Genomic DNA, 27,901 nt, shown 5'->3' with positions numbered 1-27,901 from the left:
TAGTAGTCAATATTCACAACGATCATGATGATGTGAGATTTAAAACTCTTCCACCATGGTGTCTGTAACCTCTGTTTAGTTTCACACTGCATTACATTACAAGTCTTATTACTAAATGTTACTAGAACTATGGATATGGCTAAATATTGATTATTAGGTAGATACAGCGTGCAGTTATTTTTAGTTAACCAGCCAAAATAGCTAACCATATTTTTGCAACAAGGATAACTGCAGTATGCTGAACATGCTATTAGGCTCAACTGGCGTGACATGTCAGGGGATGGAAATGAGACACCCATTTCACTGCCAGAAGTCTCTCTCGCCTTCAGCCATCCAGGTTTACACTGTCCCTGTTCTTTCATAAAAAAGCGGCTCTCCTGGAATGCACTAAGCTCTCGGGAGCTGAGGCTGTCATTAACGTTCTGCTGTGGAGGAGAGTGGGAAGAGCATCTACTGTTACTGGGGCAACAGGAATGCAGTGTAAAGGAATGCAGGGACCTGTGATGGGTCTTTTCACCCCATCTTGTGGGCCGAGGGAACAAAGCCCAAATTAAAGAGAATGACTACAAATACCTGAGCACTACCTCCCTCTAGCTCTGCCTCTAACAAACTCCGCGTCTCTGTTACCTGAATGCAAATGAACGCCATTATCCCTGACTGACCTTGGAGCAGAGTCAGGGATGGTCTCTGCTGCGCATTGGCACACCGATGCACTCCTCTATCAGACAAGCATTGATCTCCACTCCGGGGGACCCTTGCAGGGAATAACAGCATAATGGCCTTTAATAATCCATGAGAGTGCAGTTCACAATTAAAAAAAAAAAAAAGCGACCGGCAGTCAGCCTTTTTTTAAGGTGTTGGCAAAAGCCTCAGGTCCATTTTTTTCCACCTAAAATAAAATTACACAAGAACCATGGATCAGTGTGAGAGACAATCCCCAGTCTCGGTTGCCGTTCTCTTTAGATCCTTCATAAATCTAATCTCTGCCTCGGTGTCTTTGAGGGTGCTGACCGGGGGGGATGTCTGTTTTAATTGGCCAGGATGGATGGGTTAGATTGGCTGGTTCTTCATGTCAGGAACCTGGCTGTGGGACAGCGGGTTAGAAGCATGACCCAGGAAGTATGTCAATGATTGCCTTGCTGTCGCCCTCCTCTGAGATCCGGCCTACAAAACAGAGTGAGAACTGAAGGCCTGGGGCACAGTTTTACACAGACCCCGTTTCCTCTTAGGCCCTTGTGCCTGTCACTTGCCAGCGTCCACTCTCTACCACCAGCAGGCACAAGCCCATACCCTCCCATTAGGAATGTATCACATGGAGGGAAATATGGTGCAGAGTTTAAGAAAAGAAGACGTTCAAAATGAACAAGCTTCAGGAGTCTTCACACCAGTGATGAACTCTCTGCCAAAATGCACAATTACAGTGATGAACTTTCTCCCAAAATGCCCCCCCCCCCCCCCCCCGACACACACACACACACACACACACACACACACACACACACACACACACACACAGACACACACAGACACACACACACAGAGCTGTTTTTCTCCAACAACACAATTTTTTGCATACACAGCCCTTTTTAGCATTTGAGGCACAGGAAATCGAAACAGTAGAAGGAAGAGGATGTGAACGCAGTTCTTCCACAGAAAGCGGCGCCATTTAATGGAGTGTCTTCACAGGACGCGCTGTTTGAAGTCTGGGAAATCTAAAATGTTCCTTCACAGAAACAGGGATGTGTTTTTTTCCCTCGTCATTAGTTCCCTTCCATTACCTCAAGGACAGCGCTGTACCTTAGTATTAAGCAACCCAGAGGCTGCTGATTCAAGTCCCAGGTAGGGCACTGCTGTTGTACCCTTGGGCAAGGAAATTAACCTGAAACACCTCAGTAAGCATCCAGTTGTATATATGAATGACCCGCAAAAAAAAAATAGTAAGATATATACATAACTCTGGACAATAGTGTCTGCTGAGAAAAATGCAATCTGTAAACTGTCTGTTGTTGTGGCTCATTGTCACAACCGTATCTAAATACTGGGCAGTGTCAGTACTCGAAGGCCCCGGGTTGTGTAAACTGCTTTTGCAGCAGCTCTCAGCTTTGGGGAAGTGCTGTAATGTCCTCAGCTGGAATGGGATGGGTCATTTGGCTGCCTTCCCTGCGCGCTGCAATTCCTCTAAAAGCACCCTTCAAGGTGTCGGGACAAAAAAACTGCAGCCGATGCAAGAGGAGCGCTGAGAGAACAGCGCATGCAGGATCGAGCTGCATTGCGAAGAGGCTTCGGGGAGGAGAGCTTCGAGGAACAGGTCAATGACAGAGAGATATCTGAAAGCAGGACGAGCCTCAGGATGGCTCCGAGGGGAAACGGCAACGGCTGACGGTGCACGGCTAATTTGATCTGATGTTATGAGATAAATAAGTGCGTGGCGCAGACACGCGGGATGGGATGTGACACAGGGAAGTCCTCGATGACGAATCGTGTGCGCTGTCATGTGGAACGAGATCCGTAAGCCCAGAGTCAAGGCCCACATCCTGCCTCTCACGACCAAACCACTGTGCCCCTGACCCCAGGTTCATTCTGCTCAGGTCCCACCTCAAATTCTGCTTTTCTACACTCTACATTCTATTCACATTTCATGCTCGGGGCAAATAATCACATCGATGGGATGTCTCCTCTGGGCAATTCACAGCTTCAGGTAAGAGATTTTGACCCACAGGGCAGCAGTGTAGCATAGTGGTAAGGTACAGGGCTTGTGACCCAAAAGGTTGCTGGTTCACTTCCCCACTGGGACACCGCCGCTATACCCTTGGGCAAGGTACTTCACCCAAAATTACCTCAGTAAATATCCAGCTGTGTGAATAGATAACATGTAAAAATTGTAACCTACGTAAGTCGCTCTGGATAAGAGTGTCCGCTTAATGACAAACAATGTAATGTAATGTCATGTAACGATCTCGACCCGTGAGCCTGAGTGTCCAGTGCAAGAGCTTTGGTTGGAAAATTCCTCTCTGAAATGGCGGCCGCCTCCGTTAAATGCTATCGGGTTTGCTTTATCATGCTCAGGACTCCAGGGGGAAAGGACTGCAGACAGGGCAGACGGCTGCTTGTTTGTGCGGGACGGTATGGGGTGATATTGATCCGGCGGAGGCCCCAGCAGGCCTTGCGGAGATGAATAACAGACGGCCGACAGCATTCCTCCCTCACGGAGCGGCTCAGAACACGGGGGCTCCCAATGCAGGCATCCCGACATCGGCTCTCACACATGCCCCATTCAGCCGACAAAAGACGGACCACTGCGGACCCCCCAGAACCCACGGGAGGGAAGACTGTTATTCGCAGAGTTGCCCCCACGCCCACCTCCGCACACGGGGTGGAAGGGGCTCTCCGGTGAGCCGCATCTCCCCCATGCACCGTGGGAGTTCATACTCCACGGCGTCCTGCGATGCTCTGCGGGAACAGTACACACGTCAGGCGCCGGTTTCTTCCTTTGAGGTGCGCTGTACCGCCAGGAATAAACGCCAGCGGGGTGGCCCCCCGGATCTCCCCGTTATCGCACATCACCACATTTACTCCAGACCACCTCTGTGTGCGTGTGGGTGTCTGGCAGAATGTGCATGACAAATTCAGTGGGCCGCGCATAGCTTGAAGGGGAATCCGCAGCCCTTGAGGTAGAATTCACATGGTACATGTTGTACAAGAAGCAGAGCTGAAGAGCGTGAGAGAGCTCGTGTCATACAAGCCCACTAAAGAAGATGACGGCACCATCTGGAGTCAGAACAAGGGGACAATTGGCTCCTTAGCTGAGGACTTGGGTCTTCAGCTCAGTGAGCTATGGATGTCGTCTGTTTTCCTGTGCTGATGGTGAGGGCCACAGCCTGAACCCAGCATCAGACCTTACCCACATTACATTCACATATTTCAAGACATTCGATTTATTTGGATCTGAAATGGTGATTTGGATAAGCTGTTAAGCTCTCAACCTGAGGTTGAAGGCTGTTACCATATTACAGCAATGGCGTGTTTTTATATCTGAAACTAAGCAGTCACAGAAATAGCCATATCCCTCGCTCACCGGGGTATGCGCAAAACTGTCATGCACATAGCCATCAAAATCGATGCTCGCTTTATTACTCCCCCCACCGTTATTGCATTCATAAATGTATATCCCAGGACTTACAAGCTATTGAAGAGGGGCTGACATGGTGGAGCCAGTGCTGATCTCAATAATCTATCCAGTGAGATTGAGCGTGGAAATGACATAGATGGCTATAAAGGACGTGACACCGGTACCAATGGCCTGATAACGCTCCCAAAGTGAAGGGGGAGCTAAGAAAGCTGAAATTACAGAACTATGGGGGGTCCCTCATACAGCAGCAAAGCCAGCCATTACCTTAAAAATGCACAGCAATAAAATCATTGCTAATTTATGCCTGTCTTCAAGCGATTTTAGTCCAAATGTCATATCTTAAGAATAACAGCATGTCATGTTTAGATGTGGAAGATAATTATAAATTTTTCTCCCATTGTACAACACTCTGCACCTGCTCGTGGCTAGACATAACCTAGTGTTGAATTTTAATAGTAATACCGCAGCATGACATGAACAATATTCTTTTATGTAACACTTACAGTGAGTTGACACGAAGACATTTTGATCTGTGCTGTCATCTCTGAGGGGAAATTCCAAAGCAGTCAGAAAACACTCAGCTTTCTCTGTTCCCATCAGGGTTAATGTCACAATAACATCACGCAAAGCTTGTGTGTGCGCGCCTTCGCAGAAGCGAGCACCTCCCCTCAAGGTTGTTTTTCACACTCGATGGCAAGATAAATGCCACCACTACAGGGACTGACTACAGCAAGTCGCAGCCTTTGAACCGTGCCAGGCCCTGTTTCTGGTTACGTGCTCTGAAAATTTAATCTGGGCCCTTTTTCAGGTGTTTCTTTTTTCACAGGTGCGGGGGTGTGAAAATCTACTTTCCCTCTCCCCTCAGAACAGCCTCAGTAGATGAATGGCCTTTTCTTGCTGGCCCCTGAGATGGGACTCTGGGAGTGAGTGACTCTGAGTGATGGGGCTCTGGGAGTGAGTGACTCTGAGTGATGGGGCTCTGGGAGTGAGTGACTCTGAGTGATGGGGCTCTGGGAGTGAGTGAAGGAGTGACTGCAACCTCTGCACTGCCTTCATATGCGCTGATCTCCCCCAGCCTGTACCGCCACAGTCTCCCAGCCTTTCACGTGTTGTTAAAGCTGGCTGTAAGGGAAGCTGATGGCTTTGATGGATGGCCCACGAACACAGCATCCTGCGGTCCCGGCAGGGGTAGAGAGAGAGAGAGAGAGAGAGAGAGAGAGAGAGAGAGAGAGAGAGAGGGAGAGAGAGAGAGAGAGAGAGAGAGAGAGCACTTCCTCAGCTTCCTGAAGCCCTGACCCCATCGCTCACCGCTACGCTGTACACCACCACTCCAACGCTCGCTGCACCTCTCCTTCTCGACCCTGCCCCCATCCCTCAGGGCCACTGTCAGATGAGGTTGGGGGAGGGGGGGGGTGGGTGTTACACGGTCTTCCCTGGCCCCCACAACCCCTCCATCTCCGATGACCTACTCATTCATCCCTTACTGAAGGGGAGTAAGTACCACACCGACCCTGAAAGTGCCAGGCGAGCAGAAAAAAAAGCACTCAGAGAGATGAGAGAATGCGGCAGTTAACCTTTGTCTCCCCTGGCAACGATTGACCCGCCGGCGTCGTCTCTGCTCTGGCGAGAAAATGAGCACTCTGGAAAAAAAAAAAAAATAACCCACAAACTTCTCCGTACCTGTAATTCAGTGAACCACGGCGTTCAGCCCGAGATAAAAAAAAAAACCAACCATTTCAGGAAGAGCAGGTCAGCGTGAGAACATATTACATGGAGAAGGATGGTGTGGGCATAGCAGGGGAGGAGAGGGGAGGAGCGGTGTTGCTCGGTCTGAGACGCGTGATTGGTTGTTTGACTGCAGTTAGACTCTCCTTACACCAGCTCACAGCAGCAGCTGCCCAGACTGTGTCAGCAGTTTGAGTTCAGGCCGTGGAGCCAGTGGAGGGAGGGAAAGAGAGAGAGAGGGAGAGAGAGAGGGGGAGAGAGAGAGAGAGAGAGGGAGAGAGAGGGAGAGAGGGAGAAAGAGAGAGAGAGAGAGAGATACAGCAAAGGACTGCTTCTCATGGAAATTGCCAGGGGTATGCTGGATCATTCACTTCATTCAGAGTCTTTTAGAGCCAGCGGTGTGGCGCTGAGATATGGACTAGGGCTAGCAACCCAAGGGTTACTGTATGCATTCTCAGGAGGGGCACTGCTGTTGTACCCGTGAGCAAGGTACTTAACCCAAATTGCTCTAGTAATTATCCAGCAGTGTAAAGGGAATTTGCTCAGTAAAGGAGTGTCTGCTAAGCAAATGTGTGTAACATGTGCTAGCCTCTAAATGCCCCCTGGTTTTACAAGATCACACAGTGAAAGGTCACTGTGGGCTTGGGAAACACAGCAATATTAACATCTACATTTAGCCATCTGACACGACGCTCTTATCCAGAACAACTCAAAAAGCCGAGGCACATAGATATATTGTGCAAGGTAGACTAGTGCATATTACCTCCCAGTGTATTAATAAACCCGTGATAGAGAGGTCTTCTTCAAAAAACACAGTTTGAGTCAAGACTAATGCTATCACACTGTCCTGATGTTGCAGTGATTTTGGTGATGATGTGCTGTTGTTGTGTTCCATACTTGAACAGCAGACACAACCACCCAGCGCATAATTCGGTCCTCAGAGTGACAAATCTGTTTGCATAATTGGTCTTGTGCTACATGCAATCCACGCATGTAAATTTTCCATAAGAAACTCCTCTTCTGTGTTCGACACTCCAGACTAAATGAATATTGAAGAGAACGCTTTTTTGTGATCTCCGAACAAGAAAATTTCTTACATATTTCATTAAAATGACACCGCTCTCCTGCAAGTTCTAAAGTCATACGAAATGTAGAGAAGAAGTGAGCGTTAAACTGGCCCAGGCTGCTTTGTAAAACCCGACGGTTCTTCATTAGTGATGCCCGGCAAAAGCTTGTGGTGAAAGTCAAAAGATGGTCCTGCGTCAAGCTACGCTACTGGCCCGGCACTGATTGTGATACAAAAGAACACTGTCATTAGCGCGCACCTGTTACCAAACTGATTCACTGTTGCACAACATAATTACATCTCCTGAGGCAGTAGATGTTTACAAGTGCCTTCTTTGGGTGTTTAATAAAATACAGTACCCTTTATTCTAAGACTGACCTAGAATAACCAGACCTACTCTCTTGTGAATGAATGTAGAAGGAAAAGAAAAAAGTTTCGAACAATCCAATTTTCCTTAGGGATCAAGCCTGTCTGCTTGCAAGGCAGATTCATGGTCATCATCATCATCATCATCATCATCACCATCACCATCATTGTACATCAGAAACAGTACGACTGTCATCTGTTTGAATGCAATGCAGTCAGCCCTGCCTTAATGAGCTGGTGTACAGTTTCTCTCATATTAGCTCCTAACACACAAGGAAAGCCTTTTCCTCTAATTACTAGCCTTAATTCTTATTGTTTTTGATCCTATCTGTTAATCAATGAGGCAAGGCCTCTTTCCTCAATATAAATAGGAATATTAATAAACCCTGTTGCTCACAAGATGTTAAATAGGATGTGTTCTTCTTACAGAATACCTGCCTTCACTGTTTATTCATTCATGTGCCCCATGCATTATGACAATGCCTCGTTTTTTTCTTTAAAAAGCTATAGACATAAAAACAGATATAAAAACTAACACCCGCAGGAAACATTTCATATCTTTTAATCCCTGGTGTTACAGTGTGGTTACATTTTGGGGAAATGTATTTCCTCCACCTGTTTTACACAGGAAGTGTGTGGTGGTGTTGTTCCCTTTCGTTATGCTATAGACGGAGCCAAAGCGTGTTCAGTGATATCAATCAAAGCCGGTGTAGAAAAGCCTGGCCCGGAGGCATGGTTCACTGACAGTTTAAAAGGCCACATACGACACACCTTTCTTCTCTCCTCAAGATGCTGTTATCTTCTCCTCTCTACAGGACTGACGTGTACAGCCAGTTCAGGTGAGTTCAGGTGAGTTCCAGCTACAGGTCACAGTGTAGGAGCGTGTAGAGGTGATGCTGCCAGGTGCGCTAGTGAGGGAAACAACAGGCCACTTACCTGTTTGGAGCAGGCCTGCCTCACTGTCAGTCACTGTGAAGTGCTTCTGGATGTCCAGCAGAACACCTAGAGGGAAAAGGGGAAAAAAAAGAGAGGAAAGCTCCTAATTCGTATCGACAGGACACTGCCACACAGCTCCGTTTCCACACATCTGGTGACCCATTTAGCTGGAGGTTCAATCAAAGTGTACCAGGGCAGCTCCCGGTAACCGCAGCGTGTAACCATGAGATGCGATATTAGCTGGCCGGGCTAAAGACCAAGGTCACCAGCTAAGGGGACTCATTGTACTCTTGTTCTGGCTCTAGGGGGTGACATCACCTTCTATAGCTAATGTTCCCATTCTCACGCATGCTCCTGGATTCTATTCTGAGCAGAAAGCAGAGAACTTCTGAAAATCCACAGTTAATGAACTGTAAGGCAGTGATATTTTTCTCTGCCTTAACTTTATGCTTTATTTTAGATGTTTCAGACCTTACAGTATCTTCTCTCACTACAAAGCTGTCCTGACTGTGCCTTTTTTTTCAACTAATAATTAATAGGCAAAATATTCTAAAATGTTATTCACGGATTCTTTTTCTTTTTCTGAGAACTGGACACTTGAGATTCTGATGAGCCTGACTGTCTGAAAAACATTCAAAGTGAGATATTAACATTTTAAAAGATACTGGTTAAGTTTTACCGCAGTGAGATAGAATTGACAGGATGATGCCTGTTATCGTCCTCTGCAATGATGATAACCGTAAACATATTTACTTATTCATGATCCCAGAATCCTTTTCAAGTTAACGATTTCTCTCTTGAAGCCTAGCCAGTTCACAGGTTTTTTTTTTTTTTCTTGACGTCTCCATTTCCACTTGACTTCACAGCCTATTTACAGTAAAACGCTCTCTTGGCTGATATAAACTCCATTAAAAGGCCATGCGGAAGGCACTGCTGAATGATCTGTGCGCAGGGCAAAGCTCTCTCCACCGCCACAGGAAATGATGCGGAGAAGTTCTACCTGCTGATGCATCCAGTCCCAATCATTCCACCCTACCGCACATAAGAAAACTCTGTTCCCAAAAAAATCTACTATAAATGCCGTACAGCTTTAAATTTTGCATGCATCTTTTAACATTTAATGCTTTAACTGCTTGTGGTTGAAAACAAGTGGTGAAAATGGCAGAAACCAGCAAGCAGTGACATCTCAATTCCATGAGACAAAATGTAAATGTAAACAGTACAGGGAGAGTATGACCTCATAAACTCCAGTCTGGGTGGAGCCATGATGTGATATCCTTGATTTCAACCAATGACATTGTTGTGCTATGGAGAGCAAAGTGTTTTGACTGGTTCATATGAACCAATCATGAGCAGAACATGAGAGCACACTATGGCATTGATTCTCAATCCTGCTCCTGGGGGTTCCCCCTGCTCTGCACGTTTTCCATCTTTCCCTGCTCTACCTACCTGACTGAACTCATCAGTGGCACTTTTGATTAGCTGAGCACACCTGATTTAATCAATCATGTTAATCACACTTCAGGTGTTTGGAGCAAGGACAGACAGAAGATATGCAGGACAGTGGGCCTCCAGGAGTAGGATTGAGAAACCCTGCACTATGGGGTCTGTGAAACCTCACTCTCCCATCACTGATTTAAAGTGCATTCCACATGGATCCATTTCACTGGTGAGATGCTCTGGGCATTTAGATCCCTCTTTATGTTACAGTGAGCACTGACAGAAGCGGCCATCCTCTCAGACTCATTCTGATGCTGTCACTTTGAGGGGATTTATTGACTGGAGCTGCTTGCAGTCAAGAGATGTGGCAGTTCATTTGTCCCACACGGGACCATCCTGAGGAATATCTGCAACGCATGTAGGTCTTCAAAAGCCGTCCCATATCCACCTTCCCCCCATACACACACACACACACACACACACACACACACACACACGCACACACACACACAGACACATAACTCAGATACGTTACCAATTATCATGAGACAAGGATTTAAATTGCATTTCAAGTCACTCAGCTTGAAATGTATACACAGACTGATATTACCATGGAATAATATTATTGTCTTTTATGCTGCTTTTATAAATATTTTACTCTGTATCTAAACGCCAGCTCCAGTGCCTGCAAATCCACTTCTAGAAACGTTTCTATTCTTCCTTTCACTGCGTCTGAAACGTGAAGCCTTTCAGATGTCAGGTTACGCACCAAAACAAGGCATGTGTGACTGACAGGACCATCTTTGGTATTAAAATGTGAGGCATGAATATGGAACAGCAGGATCTCAAGCCGCTGTATGAAATCACAGCTCTCTGTCATACATCAGAGGAGAGATCAGGGTGCCGGCTGCTGGTGCCCAGAAGTGCAAAAGGGAACGAATCAGCAGAGTGCAACGTCAACACACCGGACAGTCTGCTTTCCCCTATAACATCATTACATTACTTCACTGTCATTTAGCAGACGCTCTTATCCAGACCGACTTACATAGGTGATAATTTTAGGTTAAGTACCTTGCTCAAGGGTATAACAGCAGTGCCCCAGTAGGGAGTCAAACCCGCAACCTTTTGGTTTGAGGCCCTATTCATTACTGCTACACCACACTGCCGAACATCATTAGTGTCATCGCTGGGTTTGATTCAGTTTGGCACTTGAGTGATATGATATGAGCACCACAACATAATGAAGTAGCTTACATACGATGATGACATATGATATATGAAGTTTATGAATTGCTGCCACATCCTCACATGTGTATACTCCAGGGGAGACCTGTAGGGTCAGTGCATCTTACTGATCTACACCTCAAAGGAGTACTCTATGGGTTAAATGAAGTAATACACATTTTGCACCGTAAAGGAGGTTTCCCACTGGAGAGACAGATTAAGATGAGACGGGGGTAGTCACTCGTGGAGAAAATCTTTGCATGTCTCAACTCACTAAAATTCTAAATACATTAAACGACCGGAGTAAATGTATTTTATTAAATCCAATTTTACAGGTAGTTAGCATTGGCAGCAAACTTGGATTTTAGAGAAAGAGAAGAGGAGAGGCTCCCACAGGAAGTCTACGGCTGAATGGTGGAATTTCTTGATGATTACGTTTGCCTGCCCTCCCATTGGCGGATAGATTCTGTAACTGAGACCGCAAATAATCAGGCTGACAGACAGAGGACCAACTGAGAGAGAATGAGACTGTACAGGATGAGATTACTTGTAGACACCAGCTTGACTGTTTATTAAGGAGACACTTGGACCATCCCACCTGAATCAGTGTCTCCACCTTGGATGCCCTCATAAAGGTTTCTCTTCTGGACTAGTGTGACTGAATGAGGCCCTGCCGTTGAGCCAAAATTCAAGCCGCAGTGACGTTAGACGCGCAGCAAGGGCTGTAGTCCGCGGCAACGCTGCTCATAGACAGCCCATAATACTTGAGTGGAAGTGAGGCTGAAGTGCTCGCCTAGCAGCTAGCGTGCCGCTCATCAGAGTAATCGCACCTCTGGGGGGGGGCTCCTCATCCAATACTCTCGCCCTGAGAGGAGAGCCTCATCACAGGGCTCAGGAGAGAGATGGAGTGGCTCGGAGGGTGGATATACTTCCCCCAGCAGTGGATTTAAAGGGGGGGGGGGGGGGGGGGGGGGGGGGGGGGGGGGGATGGGGGGTGGGGGGTGCATTGCTATCCCGTGCCAGCGGAACATAGGGAGTGGGGGTGTTCAATCTGTACCGCCAGGATGTAGCAGGCAGCTGATGTACTGCAGAGGTAGACCTGAATTTAGTGAGCCACATAAAGCTGTGTGGGGGGAAAAGAATTCCACATTTATATACAATACACATCTCTGTACCATGACATGTCAGGCTGGCCAATTAAGAGCAAAACCCCTCAGAGGTTTTGTGCATTTTATTTATTTATTTATTTACTGCTTAATACCTAATACCCAGCACAGTCACTGTTATCATTACTGCTGTTAATACTGCAGTTGCTGTTGTCATCATTGTAATAATTGTGAAAATAAATAAGCGGAAATCAGGTGATGTTGAGGTGAATTTTTTTTTCTGTCAGTCAGCAGAACATGTCTTTCGCACATGAACAGACGCAGGCTTGACTCCATGCTTAGAACATCAGCCTTCATTTCAAATTCGCTCCTGACGTGTGAGGAATAAGTGACATTGAGTTAATGGCTTACATTCCTGTGCAGTTAAAAAGCCGTCCCTGTGCAGTGTTCAGCCCAAGTATTGCAGATATTATTGCAGTTCCGAGAGGAGAATTTACAATCCCTATGCAACGAAACAAATCCAGACAAACTGGGTCCATCCATGCCTATATAAATCCCACTTACCACTTCCTGTCAGAGTCAGCTGTTTATGCCATCCCTCCTCCACCCATCTCCCACTTTCCTTTCCCTGTTCATGATGCGCATGGGCGGGGAAAACAACCTTGGCCTGTGGCCAAGTACAATCCCTTCGCTGAATTCCAAGTCAAATATAACTACTACCACTACTGCATAAGGACTACACATCAACAGCAACCTTTACACTCTGATTGCAAAGAAATTCATATCAACTGAATATTTTTTGCAGAAAACAACTAGATGCACGGGCACGTATTCGTGTAGACGAAGTACTTCTCCTCCCAGCCCAATTACAGCGATGTAGCACATTAGATTTGGAAGCAGCTGCTGCACGCCTTGCGTTTCATTTCAGAAGGGCTTGTCACCTGTTCTGTCAAAGGGGACACGTTGTAATGGGCGCCCAGAGGTATGACAGAGGCTGAGTGCAGTGCACAGGGTCTGGCTGGAGCTGCGCCGTTATGAGCCGTACGAGACAGGGCGTTCTCGCACGTCACGTTAACGAGGCTGGCCGCTCTGTGGAAGGCACTTAAAGACGACCCGAGCAGACGGCGTGAAGCGAGGCGACACCCCTGCGGCAGAGGAACGCTGTAATCTTTCACCAGCGATTGTCGCACTTCTAAAGATATCCCCTAATCAAGGGGGGCGCGGAGGCTGCTGCTCTAGCCTTTTTGTGTTTTCTGATGCTAAATCTGCCTTGAGCTCTTCGAAGCTGATCTTTGTTGATCACTGCTGTGCTTGCACAGACTGTCAGTGCTCTCTGTGTGAAGCTACAACGCCCCCCTCATGGGTCTGTTACCCCAGGAGGGGAGTGTTTTGGTGGGGGGTGTCGGGGGGTTGAGAGGGGAACTGGGGGGTCACCTGTAGAATGACTCCCTATAAAAACCCCAACTCCTTCCTCATGGGTCTGACCGTCTGCTGGTACCCCAGCAGCGCAGTGGGGAGCTTGCATTGTGACGCGGGGCGGACAAGGTCACTGCTGCGGGGGGGCAGGGAGGTGATGGGGGGGTTTCTGCTCCTATATTGGGACGAGGAGCGCCACTCTATGGGGCGTGTCCCACCCACTGCCCTAATTACCTGCCGGACTCGACTGTGATGCGGACCGCACCCCCACGCAGCCCCCGCTGATGGGGAAACCCTGCTCCAGATGGAGCTCGGCGCAGTCGGGTCAGAGCTGCCGGGAAGGCTGCGGGACGGCGCTCAGTCTGGGACACTGTAAAGTTCGCTCTGCCATCAGACTACAGGAGACCTTCGCTATTTACGCTCGCGCCATTTGTGGCTTTTCTACCAGGAAGCATTACATCTATATCACAGTCAGAGTGTATTAGCGTACACTCTCATCCTGAGTGACTTACATGGGTTACCATTGTTACATGTTACCCTTTCATACAGCTCAATATTTACTGAGGCAATTTTTGGAATTAATGACTTTGCCCAGGGGTACAGAAGCAGTGTCCCAGTGGGGAATCAAACCAGCCACCTTTCGGTTACAAGCCCTGCTCCTTACCGTTAAGCGACACCTCTGTCTTGGAGGAGGCACTTAACAAATTGCACTGATGTTGCTCTATCGTGCCCTGTCCCTGGTGACAAACTTTTTTTAAAATTAGTTATGATCTGGTAAGCAAAAGAAATCCTTACCTGCTCTTCGGCTATGCTTTGAGCCGTAGGGGAAAAAAAAAAACATGGCGCGTGAAAATACACAGTGCGTGAAGGCAGACCTAATTTTTAATCCCCAGAAGGGACATGAGGATCTCAAGCCCCCATTTCTATTTTGGGACACATGAGCTAGGACTAGTGGTCTAAACCAAGGAGGAAACACTCCTTTTAGCATGAGCTGGGAGAAAAAGAAACAATCGAGGGGGAGTTTGAATCAGGTCACCGGCGCTGAATCCATTTACACGATAACAGACATCTGAACATCAGCAAAGTGCTATCTGTGGGGGGGGGGGGGGGGGGGGGGGGGCTATTGGGTGTCGAGATATTCATCTAAGAGTCTAGAAGTGTGAAATGTCCATACTGAGCTCTAATCGCTTTAACTGGACTGAAATTCTCATCAGTACGTCAGAAGAGGGGAAAATAACACCATAAAACACATGAGGATTCAAGTACTGAGCATAAGAGCAGGTGACGTGGTAGCATTTGCTTTTAAATCGTTAGATGCAGGACGCTTCTCTTTGGAGCAGAATTGAAATATATATTTTTGCATCAAAAACGTAAGTGAACCACTAAACAGAAACCACTGCAAATCATGCCTCTCCGGATATCTGTTTCCCAGAAGGCAATGCAAAGGGGAAAAGCTAGCTTGACATTATATAACATTGGTAATACTATTGGCATAGAGATAATATTCAATCACAAACACATTACTATATACACATTCACCGTAACACATTCCCACACAACAAAATCCCTGCTTCTTTGTTGGCACAGCTGCGTTTACAACCGCTTTTGCCTGCAAACAATACCTGTGTGACTCACACATGACGCCTCCAGATTTAGCTACTTTTGACAATAGCTGGCCTGCACCACAAAGTTGATTAATATTTCATAACTCACAGTGATTTCTTCCTCGCCATACAGGCAGCGCATATAGCACATTAAAAATGAATCAAACACTATCTGCGCCTCATCCAGCCACTTGTAACCTTGTAGGCTTACAGTGGGGCGGACTAAACCACAACAAAACCCCCTTCATAGCATCTATTGCATCAAACATCTGTCATCTGGAGCAGGTGGTTGCTCTCAATCACGGGCACTGCCAAAAACAAACAACCCATCAGAAAACACATACTAACAGACCACACCCACTCACATAGCCTTGCCCACTTTTTGGTTGTGTTGTGTTTTATTTTATATTCCCTCTCTTTCATGTTTTCTATAAACATCTTATGCTCTGCCATGTTCGTTTGTGTCCACACATATATGCTCAAACAGCCCAAAAAGACGGCCACACTGCTGGCAATTTTGGAAATCTCCGTAAGTGGGGCAGTCCTGGTTTTGGGGAGCCCAGCACGGGACCCTCCTGGATCTTGTCCCAGAAATCTCACACAGGCCTTCCTTCTCAAGTCCCTCTGGAGCAAAGCCGCTGCTGTTCCGCTCCGATTGGTGGGAATGGGGGGGTGGGCGGGGTGCTGTCAGGCCAGCCGCTGGCTCTGCTGAGTGAACTATGGCTCACCTTCCTGCCAGCACCTGTCCCGTCCCGATTTACTGCCGCGCTGCCCGTCACTCCGGAGCTCGGTAAATCACCCGTTCTGCTTAGAACGTCCGCGCACGTCTCACAGAGCACGGAGAGGGCCGACAGCGATTGGGACGAGCTTTCCTAAATGAGGTTCCTCTCCCCCTACCCTCGATTGCTTCTCCTGCACCGAGAGGGTAAATTCTTTGAACGGTCAGCAAAAAAACACCATGCTGTGCAATTAACAAAGATACGCACACTTTCTCATTAGCTTAATGGTGCTTGTTTGCACTTAGCATGCTGCGTGTGCTTCTTTTATTACCTACAAAAGAACAACGTGGTCCTGTAAAAAAAAATGCCTCATGAAATATGCTCTCTCTTTCTCCTTTTGGTGGTGAACACAACTTTCTGCCGAATTCTCTGATTTAATTTAGAAGGTCTCCATTTTTCCATTTCTGTGTCTGGGGAAAGTGGAAAAATCAATACAAACTGCAGAGGCTGTTTGCTTTGTCTGGATCAAGATGGCCCATGCTCTGGCACGTCTCAATTCGAAGAGGAGCCGGAGAGGGAGAGTGAGGGACGGGGTGTACATTAATCTCTCTGTATGCTAAGGGAGAAGGGGAGAGCTGCAGCTTGAGCACATCTCTGAAAAGGCAGGGGTAACTTAATCTGTTAATGCAGCAGGGACAGCCTGACTTGTCTGTACGCCCCCAAAAACACAACCGCCACGTACAGCAGGTACACATCCTTTAGGTGTCTGGCTGTGATGAACTGTGTTGGGTGCCTTATGCACGTCCTTTTTTTGAAATGACAGCATGGCTTTCCCATGATTCCTTGCAATTCTTGACACATTCCACTTTGACCTCCACATTACATTATTATCACTTAGCAGGCACTCTTAACCAGGGCTGCTTACATAGGTTACAGTTTTATCCATTGATACAGCTGGATAATTACTAAGGCAATCATGGGTTAAGTACCTGGCCCAATGACACAACAGTGCCCCAGTGGGGAATTGAACCAGCAGTGCTTTGGTTATGAGCCCTTCTGCCAACCAATACAGTGCTGCCCGCTTACACAATCCAGTTCTCAGTGTATCTCCAGACACACTACAGTTGCCTTTACACCCACCTGTTTTAGGTGTGTAGTTCTGATGAACTGCATTGTACACCAGATGCATGTCTCATCAGCTGGTTTGCCTCATTTAAATAACAACATAGATTTTCCTTGAGTTAAGTACCTGGGCCAAGGGCACAACTGCAGTGCCCCAGAGGGGAATCCAACCAGAAATCTTTCCATCACGAGCCCTCCTCCTTACCTCTACACCACACTGCTGCCCCCTTACACAGTCCAGTGTTCGGTACGCCTCCAAGGACACAACAGTGGCCTTTACACTCACCTTTTTTTCCCCTCCCCGCTAAAATAAATAAAAACTGCAGAAAAAAGAACACGCTGATAGTTCTTACATGGTCCCCTGGTAAAGATCCTTTCTGAAAACCCTCCCTAATTGCAATCCCTTGTCTAACACTTGGAGATTTGCAACTTTGGTGTTGTTGAGTGGAGCTCCTTTGATTTCATAATGAGGGATATATTACAACAGGGACCTTCCACGGTGACGTCCCTGCCTCGTTAAATCAAAATCTAGCAGGGGCTCACAAGGCTTTTGTATCATAAAAATTAATTTTGGACCTCAGTTTTTTTTGTGATTCCATCTATCTAACATATAAAAGGGCTTAATTAAAACATTAAGAGAGACAGAGAATGAGAAAATGTGTGTATGAGTCAGAAAATGAGCTAGTGATTAATGGAGAGTGACAGTGCTTGGTACGGTTTAAAATGTGCTCTTTAGGTGCCCTTCTGTCCTGACGTTGAAGAACTACCACACATGACGAGCGCTATGATACACAGTGTACTGCACTTATGAACCTCAATCATCGGCGCACATGAAAATATCAGAGCAATAAGCCCGTTCCTGTTGACTCACACATGCAAATTAGCATCTCGGCCTTGGCTTTTGATTGGACGCGCGGTGGGCTCGCCGGGGCTGAGTCGATGGCGGAGCAAATGCGGGGCCCATGACTCAACCCCATTACACTGACTCACGGGTGCTGAGATCACCGGGGGTGACCAGTTCCTGTCCGTTACAGCGCTGCGCCTCTTACCTCATCGGCAGAGGCCGGGATTAAGTGCTAGGCGCAGGTGGGTAGGAGGCGAACAGCGCACGCAATCTCTCTCTCTCTCTCTCTTCCCGTTGCGTCAGTTCGCCAGCCATCTTTGTTAGGCTGTGAATGGGCAGCCCCGAACGCCAAGGACCCTGCCGAATGTTTGCTGCCGAAAACAAATTAAGCTTCCTGTTATTGCGGCCAATCACCGTAACGCCGCTCGTGGTTCTTGGCGGTTGCGTCGCACGGCGAATGGCACAAGCAGACAGCCCACGAACACTCCCAAACCCTCGCTTCAGTCAGCCCACTCGCTCGCGAGTCCATGTGGCTGAGCGTGAGCCAGGTACTCGGTGTAAAAGGCGTATTTACCGCACAGTGCATCGCAATATCTTTCTCATCCGCCACTCAGGTTTGGAGCCATTGTGTTGCCGCCAGAAGGGCTGTCTATAAACTACAGCTCAGTCAGCATTTTCACATGTGAAAGGGCTGGCTATCTGAATTCCCAGACCTTATTCCATTATGAACCTGACCTTCATGCATGGCTTTGCGTTGTCTGTTATTTCCTTATTATCGGTAGGGCAAAGCATAGCACAGCACCACAGGAATTCATTTGAAGCGTTCTGTCATGAGGGGGACAAAGAGAAAGCTATGCGTCTCTCCGTGTCTCAACGCTTTGATGGTTGTTTTGATTGTAGTTCCAGAGAAAAAGAGCACCCTTGCGCCAAAAGCAATATCAGAAAATCTGTCCAGGAAATTGGACATCTTTGTTGACGGAGAAGGTCAGTGCCCTTATTTACCTGTTATGTTATGGAACTAAGCACCTCTCGTGACCTGACCCCTGTAATTTCACTTGAAAACCCTGTTGGAAATTTTCCTCACAAACACAAAATTAAATAGCCCATGAACAGAGATAAGGTGCTTGTGTATTTTCAAAAAAGCAGAGTGGACTTCCATGTAATGAAACGCTGAGACCTCTCTGATGGCGGATGTGTGGGTCACAGGACTACCCCACTGGGCAGGGAATTGTGGGATGGCAAAGGTCATGTCTTTCAGCTATACAAAATACTGAACTGACTGAGGAAAATCTGAAAGGGATTCTATTTATGTTATCGGTTTCAGCCTCTCTGGGAGGGGAGCAAATGTGAGTGCTGACGACCAGTGTCCTGTACATTTGTGCATATTAATCTCTGGGCCCGGAAATAAAGTGAGGAATCAATCTACTGAAATTAAACAGGCAGCAGCCTCACGGTTAAATACTACATGGTTAAATAAGTCTCCGATTTTCATTCCACAACAGAAAGCAAGTAAAAAATTGAGAAAAAAAAAAACAATGACCTGTTTTTTCACACATGTGTATCTGCTGGGAAACACAAATATAATCATCATTAAGGTGCCTCTGCATGTATCTTACCTGTATAGGGGAAGAGTTCCAAAAAAAGGATGTTGGATTGAAAATAGCCCGTTTCATACATTCTCTGTGTTCTATTTCCCCTCTCACTAATCCTCTGGGAAGACTGTCAAGCAGTGATCTCCCGCTCTCGCAAAGATGTGCTAAAATATGCAGCCTGAAATAGGGTGTGGGACCTGCAGCTTATATGTGGCAACTGAAAAGGCTAGATCTTCCGGTGTTTTAGTGGCAGGGAAATAGATGCCATCAATGGGTAAACCAGGGATGAATGAGCCGGGGCGACCCAGACAACGCGTCCACCGCCCTCACCACAGGGCTTAATTATTGAGGTATCCTCGTCGATGATGAACACCTGGCACCTGCATAGCAGGAAACGGCAGGAAGCCGTGGAAGCTGTGCTGGGAAAATCCTGGCTAACGTTGCAACACAAAGACAGAACATTGAGAGCTATGGAATCTTACGGAGATTCCAATTCCACTGCAGTAGTTTGCCTTTATTCATTTTTTTTTACCATGTGATTTTTAAGCAGTTCGGTATAATGTTACGGAAAAGATAATTAGACTCAGTCCCGAAGATGATGAGAGAACGGTAAAACAGGCCAAATCAGCATGAAACATCTGATCAAATTACCAGTTCTGCTTAGCTTAGATCAAGAGAAGTGTTCTCCCGGTCAGACATTGAGAATTAAGTGAGGTTTGACCTTTGGATTCAGATTGCAGACAAGCCCTTCCTAAAAGTGGATCCCTTCTTCCTCAAATTGAGATGAATATCTCTGCCGCTCACCGTGTATTTTAACTTGAGCAAGAGAGGAGGGAAGAGGTGAGGTTTGTGCCAGGAGCCATTCCTCCCTGTGCCAAATAGCTGAAGCTATAAACTGCCACCAGGCTTGGATAGCCTTTGGATGGGACACCTCCAGAGAAGCTCCTGCTGGAAGTAGAGCTGGTGTGCCAGTAGAGGGCGCTCTTCCCTATGGGCTCAATACATCCGATGCTCCACTGAAACGATGGGGACACTGTGCTGCAGAATCTGGCATCAGAGGCTGAGACATTAAACCAAGGTCCCAGTTCACTGTAGTCATTAAAGATCTCATTGCGCTTGCTGAAAGAGTAGTGGCTCTTGGTTTCTACGTACAGGCACCCAATCGCCTCCTACTTTGCACCGCATCCAGTCAGTACCTCTGTGCATCCTTGCATATGCTGTGCACCTTCCACTACACTACACTCCCTGGTATTGTCTACCCAACGCGATTCCCCAGGTCATTGCTCTGCATGACCAATGAGTTCTCAGCTGACCTTCAGGGTTACCAAAGAAAGAATAAACTGGGGTCTCCTTCTGTTACATTACTGTTATTGGCATTTAGCAGATGCTCTTACCCAGAGCAACTTACAAAGGTACAAAGGTTACAGTTCTTTTTTTACAATGTTATCCATTTACATAGCTGGATATTTCCTGAGGCAATTGTCGGTTAAGTACTCTGCCCAAGGGTGCACCCACAATGCCCCAGTGCGCATTCGAACCGGCAACCTTTCGGTTACGAGACCTGCTCCTTAGCCGCTATGCTACACCGCCGCACTTCTGTCTAAATGCACAGGCAGTGAGGGGGATTCGGAGGGGAGGCTGGGAAATCCTGTGGTCTGTGAGGCTGCCTGGCGGAGCAGCGGGGACTGGCTGCTGTGCTCTCTGGCAAATCCCCTGACAGCTCCGGACTGCCTCCCCCGGGGAAACAGCTGAGAGACAGCCAGCAGCCGAGCGAGCGAGAGAGAGAGAGAGAGGGAGAGAGAGAGAGAGAGAGAGAGAGAGAAGGAGAGAGAGAGAGAGAGAGAGAGAGAGAGAGCGAGAGAGAGGGAGAGAGAGAGCGAGAGAGAGAGAGAGAGAGGGAGAGAGAGGGAGAGAGAGAGAGACAGAGAGAGGGAGAGAGCGAGAGAGAGAGAGAGAGAGAGAGAGAGAGGGAGAGGGCGAGAGAGAGAGGCACGCACACCGAGAGAGAACCCCCCCCCCCCCACTCCCCCTCAACAAGCACATCCCGCTCAGATACATCCGATGCTCCACTGAAACGATGGGGACACTGTGCTGCAGAATCTGGCATCAGAGGCTGAGACATTAAACCAAGGTCCCAGTTCACTGTAGTCATTAAAGATCTCATTGCGCTTGCTGAAAGAGTAGTGGCTCTTGGTTTCTACGTACAGGCACCCAATCGCCTCCTACTTTGCACCGCATCCAGTCAGTACCTCTGTGCATCCTTGCATATGCTGTGCACCTTCCACTACACTACACTCCCTGGTATTGTCTACCCAACGCGATTCCCCAGGTCATTGCTCTGCATGACCAATGAGTTCTCAGCTGACCTTCAGGGTTACCAAAGAAAGAATAAACTGGGGTCTCCTTCTGTTACATTACTGTTATTGGCATTTAGCAGATGCTCTTACCCAGAGCAACTTACAAAGGTACAAAGGTTACAGTTCTTTTTTTACAATGTTATCCATTTACATAGCTGGATATTTCCTGAGGCAATTGTCGGTTAAGTACTCTGCCCAAGGGTGCACCCACAATGCCCCAGTGCGCATTCGAACCGGCAACCTTTCGGTTACGAGACCTGCTCCTTAGCCGCTATGCTACACCGCCGCACTTCTGTCTAAATGCACAGGCAGTGAGGGGGATTCGGAGGGGAGGCTGGGAAATCCTGTGGTCTGTGAGGCTGCCTGGCGGAGCAGCGGGGACTGGCTGCTGTGCTCTCTGGCAAATCCCCTGACAGCTCCGGACTGCCTCCCCCGGGGAAACAGCTGAGAGACAGCCAGCAGCCGAGCGAGCGAGAGAGAGAGCGAGAGGGCGAGAGAGAGAGAGAGAGAGAGAGAAGGAGAGAGAGAGAGAGAGAGAGAGAGAGAGAGAGAGAGAGGGAGAGAGAGAGCGAGAGAGAGAGAGAGAGAGGGAGAGAGAGGGAGAGAGAGAGAGACAGAGAGAGGGAGAGAGCGAGAGAGAGAGAGAGAGAGAGAGAGAGAGGGAGAGGGCGAGAGAGAGAGGCACGCACACCGAGAGAGAACCCCCCCCCCCCCACTCCCCCTCAACAAGCACATCCCGCTCAGAACAGCTGAGGACATGTGTAACAAGCTCTCATTATCCTCATGGAAACAGCGGTAGGGGGCGGGAGGGCACGCGGGGAACAGGAGGGCACGGGGGTGACCCCCTCTCGGTGCAGATGTTTAAGGGGAGCCTAATTATCCGCCCGGTCGTGGCCGTGAATCTGACTGTAGCCCCCTGACTCCCCCGGGGGCTGGGGGAAAAAAGCACAGCGCTCAGTCCGAGGGGACGCCTACACGTGGCGTCCGCTGAACCACCGACAGGGGCGAAAAGAGGAGCTGCCCTGCATCAGCGCACCCTGCACTCCCTCTCATAAACCGGCCTCCGTATGCATAATGCAGGAGCTCGCCGGTGCATGCATGCGCTGGTAACCCCCCCCCAAGCACCCACCCCCCAGTCCACCCCTTCACATGTTTGCTGCAGCCCCCCCCCCCCCCCCCCCCCACACACACACACACACACTTTGTGTTTCTCCCACACGGCCACTTCTGTAAATGCACCAGCACTTGTTCAGCATTGTGGCTGAGACTGAGGCTTTATTGCTTTGGGCTTTTCGTTTTTTTTTTTTGTTGTTTTTTTTTCCCCCTGCAAATACAATTAGCACACGCTCCCAGTTTGGTGCTGGCGCAGAACAATGCTATTCCTAGCGTGTTTGGTGCGACAGCGTGCGGGTGTGTTCGAGGAGCTGGGAATACAGAAGCAGACTACTCCTCTGCACAGCTTAACCCGTCACTGATCACCAAATTCATGCCGAAACCTCAATGCAAGAAGTGCTGCACCTCCCGTTTTATTGGCAAGGTCAGAGCAATGCTTTTAGGTGTACCTGATGTTTGGCACGGGTGTGGAATGATTCGAAATCATACAATGATGGTCTAAAAATCTTTCCATAGAAGCATGTACTTCGGACGTCCCTCGTTGATCTAATGTTTTACGTGAAAAAATGTCTGTAACAAAGGAAACACCGAAGAGTACCAAACAGGGCGCACCACAGGAAAAACAATGCAAAATTCTGCCAAATACTACATGAATACAATAGAAAAAAACAGTAGTGATGCAATGCTAAAACAAAATAAATCACAATCGATAACAGAAATGTATTAGAATGGGATATAATCTATCCACATCTTTACACTTAATGGTATTGATAATTGTGAAAAAAAAAGACTCCCCATAGTTCCATACTGATAAAGCAAATTCAGCACACCGTTATGTATATCAGCGGAAAAAATCCACCTCAGCAGGCAAAAGATACAAAGGATCATTATTTTCAGTTAAATCCCAAAAGCTGCTACACGCAGACACACACCACCGCAAAGCAATGTACTCTGACATCCTGCACTGGGATATATCCACTGCTGAAAATTCATTCTGTGGGCAAGTCTGTGATCTTGAGTCAATTGTGACAACACAAGGAAGTGCTGATTGTTCACTGCATGTCGATTAATTGCGCATCTTCCTGATCGCACAATAATAATTTGAAGTCACTCTTTCAATGTCACATGGTAACAATCTCAGGATTTTGAGATCACTGAACTGACATCACGTCTTAAATTAATAACTTCGTATTAATAACGGCATGATTAAGGCAGTGTTCTACGAAACAGTCCATTTTTGGGCAGCAGTTATTTGGTTACCTGCATGTTTACTGAAGCGAGGTGCATTTACATGTTTTTGCAGGACCCCACACATTTGACACATGGAGTGGCTATTTTGTGTTTCACATGTCCATAATTGTAACATGCTCCACACAACAATACAACACATTTGCTGCTTCTAAAACTGGAACAATGAAGGGGTCACATTCTGCTTGTACACAAAATTCACAAGGTCATAAAATAAAAGTCAAGGTTAGTCCTTTGTGTGCAATGGGAATGGGTCTTCATTCTAGCTCAGGGTTTTTTGTACCTAATTGGCCATTGATTGGATAGAAACTTGCAGCTAATTTAAAGGCACCTCTAAAAACTAAGACTGATGGTGGATCTTTGGGACCAGCTGTCATGGCTGTAAAAGCTGACATTCTTCTTTTTTTAATTGCTCAAAATGCTCAAAAACATTCGGAGACCCATGTTCCATGATTGCCAACTTGTAATTTCTCATCACAATGTGAACCAACCCGTAGCAGTGATACTCACAGTGTGGGCTGAGTTATTTCAGGCTTCTTTCACACACTTCCTGTGGCTCTTATGACAGTAACGCATGTGAATATGCATGCACGAACACACACACACACACACACACACACACACACACACACACACACACAAACTCACTCACACATAGACTACAAAGAGACCAGATCCTTTCAGTAGGAGTGTGTGTGGGCAGGTGAGTAAGAGTGAGATGCTAATGAGTGTGTTTGTGTGTTTGTGAGCGAGATCATAATGAGAGTTTGTGATAGAAAGTGTGTGTGTGTGTGTGTGTGTGTTGGTGGGGGCAGAACAGCAAGCTTGTATGGCTCTTTTGCAAAATGATTACAGCAAATCTGCCACTATGCTGTGCAGATGAAATATGAAGCAGCTGTACCATATATGGTAGTCAAAATAACTTTTTACTGGCCTCACATAAAATTAATCGGCTAACTGCTGCAGTTTCTATGGAAACCTACAACTCCAGGTGAAGTGGTTATTTTTCCACTTCTGATAGATATAATATTATATCAGAATTACACAGCCACAGGGTCGGCACTCAGTATCGTTTGGAGTCATGAAAATAATCATACTGAAGAAGTCTGAATGAAATGCAGAAGTGTTCATTTATTTATGACTAAGGTCGTATTCGGCAGAATCCTTTATCCAGGGTGATCTACACAGATTTAGGGGCAATAATCAAAAATATGCTTCCAGTTACAACAAGATGCAAATAATCCTCTTTTAAATTAATTCTTTCTTTGCCCACGCGGATGTCAAATTTTGCACCTGCTACACGAGGCAACCTGTCTCGGTGGGGTTGTTATAGCAGCTATACAAGTAGCGTGAGATTTTCGATGTAAAAAAATCCACACGCTATTCCTCTACCTTATTAAAATGCGACAAAACCGATGCTTTACCCTTCTATGGGCATGAACAACATGAAAGTGAATTGAAGTGGTCGGTTGTAAAAAACGTTTTCGGTGCTGATCGTTTTACGGGCGTACACTACACGTTCGCAAGACAGAGTGGAAGCGCTTCTGCCGCAGGAGTTGGTGTTATACAACGCCACCGGGTGCTTTTCCAGCGTTATACCGGTGCCCGCGACTGCCCACTGACAGAAATGAATGCGCTTTTACATGCTACCTTAAATAAAAATGCTGTTTTCACAGTGGTGCAGAAATATTGTTTAATTTTTTATTACTTCAATCATCACAGTTGTTAGACTGTTATTACTGTGATTTAGGTTTTGTTCGTGTTTGTAAAGCTTTTGTTTAGCTAAAGGGTGAAACCAGGCTACTGAATGTATTATATGTGTTTTGCGATAAGATCAGACGATCTTGCGCACAGCAGCTGACTTTGTCTGACGTGTAACCATTGATTATTGATCAGAAACCTTTCAAAGCCTTTTAAACATGTCCACAAAGCAGCGCGCTTCTTCTCTGTGCTTCCTGAGAACCCCTTTACCCTGCGTGAGATGCAGATGGGTGCCTATGTCTGAAAGACGGACCGATTTAGGCTGATGTGAATCTCTGCACAATGCCCAGCACGGTGTTTGGCGCGTTTGTGGTACAATGCTGGTACGTTTGACCATAGTCTGGCAGACAACTTTGCTCACACGTAGGCGACAAGACACAAGTAACTACGTTTGTAATGTGTGTTTCTCCGTCTTCACGTATGCAGGAACTCAACTTGACAAGCAACGACAACCAAAGTAACTGTTTCTGCCTGGTTCAACGTAAAACACGCGTAAAACACATCGTGGTCTTACCTGCTACAGTGTATCTGTCCATGTAATTCAGAACGTTTCCAAAACTGAGTATCCCCGCCGCGGCTGCGGGAGACCTGCATCGCAGAAGCGAGGCGCGGAATTTCTGTCCGGAGACGCTGCTTTTGCACTGATGGAGATCCGGGTTTGATTTCAGACCGGGGCTCATACTGCCAGACAGCGTGTGCACGAAGTCCGACCTGCCGCAGCTTTCGAGCTCGCACCCATCACCCTCCACACACATCCTCTGGCACGACAGATCCAGCGCGACGAGAATGGGACCGCGCGCAAACCTTTGAAAAAGATCAACGATCCACGAAGGATTCGGCGAGAAAGAAGGGATGAACTGAAATGCTCTTGTCTTGCGGATTCAGATGCGTGGGGTTGTCCTAGTTCATCTTTTCCCAACAATATAGTGTCCGTGGCTACCGTTCCTTTACCCTGGCTGTGCCGTTAGAGTACAACTGGGTGTGGCGGGCGATATAAACTCCTCCCCGACAAAGCCAGTGGCACCTGATGTTTAGGGAATTCAGGGAATCGTAACTTCATACCGAGCAATGATGTTGTGGACGAACTGAAAACGTCCGAAGTGTCATTTGCGAGGCCATGCAAAGTGTAGAGTATTTTTTAAAAAAATCTCCGTTACATTCATGATGCTAAAAATAACAATAGAGACTCGTGGAAATCGCCTTGATGTTTTGTTTCCCGTATGAAAACCACGAAGTACGATAATTATTCAGATTTCTTTTGTGGTAGATCTAGGTATTTTATAGATGATCATTGTTATCCACAGATTTAACCCAGCGTTTAGTAAAAAGACGTAGGTAAATGCCGAGACATTTGAATGTTTCGGAATAGCCGGTAAACCTTTCTTGTTCGAAGCGGATCAAGTCGCTTACAATACAAGAACTACCTTTTGTGCGTGGACAGTCATAACATGACTGTTACTCCAAACACTGACCAGCAGGAGGAGTAACTGTTGCTATATTGTATAGGCTATGCTGTTGCTTAAGGTTGCATGGTGGACTTAACCAAAAGACACCTGTAAGTGCATTCAACCGAAGTAGCCTATATGTCAGACCGGAAACTTCATAATTTCTGGAAAACCGACTTCTCAGAAAAGCAGTAAAAGCTACATACTAGGGCGACGCTAATCAATCTGTTGCAGGTGCAGTCTCTTGACGTGCGGGAATATCTTGATTGATATGAATTGGTGATTGATTTTCGAGCGTCTTTTATTTTAAGTGGATCACTCAGCGTTCAGAATCTTGTATGTAATAACAGCGATTAAATAACTATCACAGAACTATTTAAAATGCACAGTAAATCTCCTTAATTTTGCACTGCAAGTTCTAAAATCACAGCTCTAAACGAGCTGGGTGCGTATCCCGACATTTCCTGATTTCTGAAACGTTTTCCACACGTTCTGTAACTCGTAAACTTCATGCAGCATTGTAAGGCACCGTGGAAATTATTTGGAAGTACACTTAATACATCACCGCTTAATCATCAAAGTTTTTAGTAGTAACTTCGTAATTATGCGTTTCTGTAAAAGCCTTTACATAACCATGAATACGCGGGCGCTTCCTTATAAATAATTGGAGTTTAGATTAGTTGTAATC

General features: G+C 47.0%; 1 protein-coding gene across 2 annotated transcripts in view; it reads right to left on the bottom strand.

Moving 5' to 3' along the window:
* LOC118783527 (protein spinster homolog 2-like) overlaps positions 1-26,833 on the bottom strand; it is a 59,265-nt gene extending 32,432 nt beyond the window's left edge. For both annotated transcript variants that reach the window (XM_036537441.1, XM_036537442.1), the window contains exons 1-2: positions 26,283-26,833; positions 8,223-8,288 (exon numbers count right to left, since the gene is read on the bottom strand). In XM_036537441.1, the coding sequence (XP_036393334.1) occupies positions 8,223-8,288; positions 26,283-26,523 (307 nt within the window). In that variant the 5' untranslated portion in view covers positions 26,524-26,833. The remainder of the gene's footprint in view (positions 1-8,222; positions 8,289-26,282) is intronic.
* Positions 26,834-27,901: the final 1,068 nt, after the last annotated feature.

This window comes from Megalops cyprinoides, chromosome 9 (genome assembly GCF_013368585.1).
Source record: "Megalops cyprinoides isolate fMegCyp1 chromosome 9, fMegCyp1.pri, whole genome shotgun sequence".
In the NCBI taxonomy this organism is placed as follows: Eukaryota; Metazoa; Chordata; class Actinopteri; order Elopiformes; family Megalopidae; genus Megalops; species Megalops cyprinoides.
The sequence above is the reverse complement of the archived record's forward strand: the minus strand, read 5'-3'. Positions and strand labels throughout refer to the sequence as shown.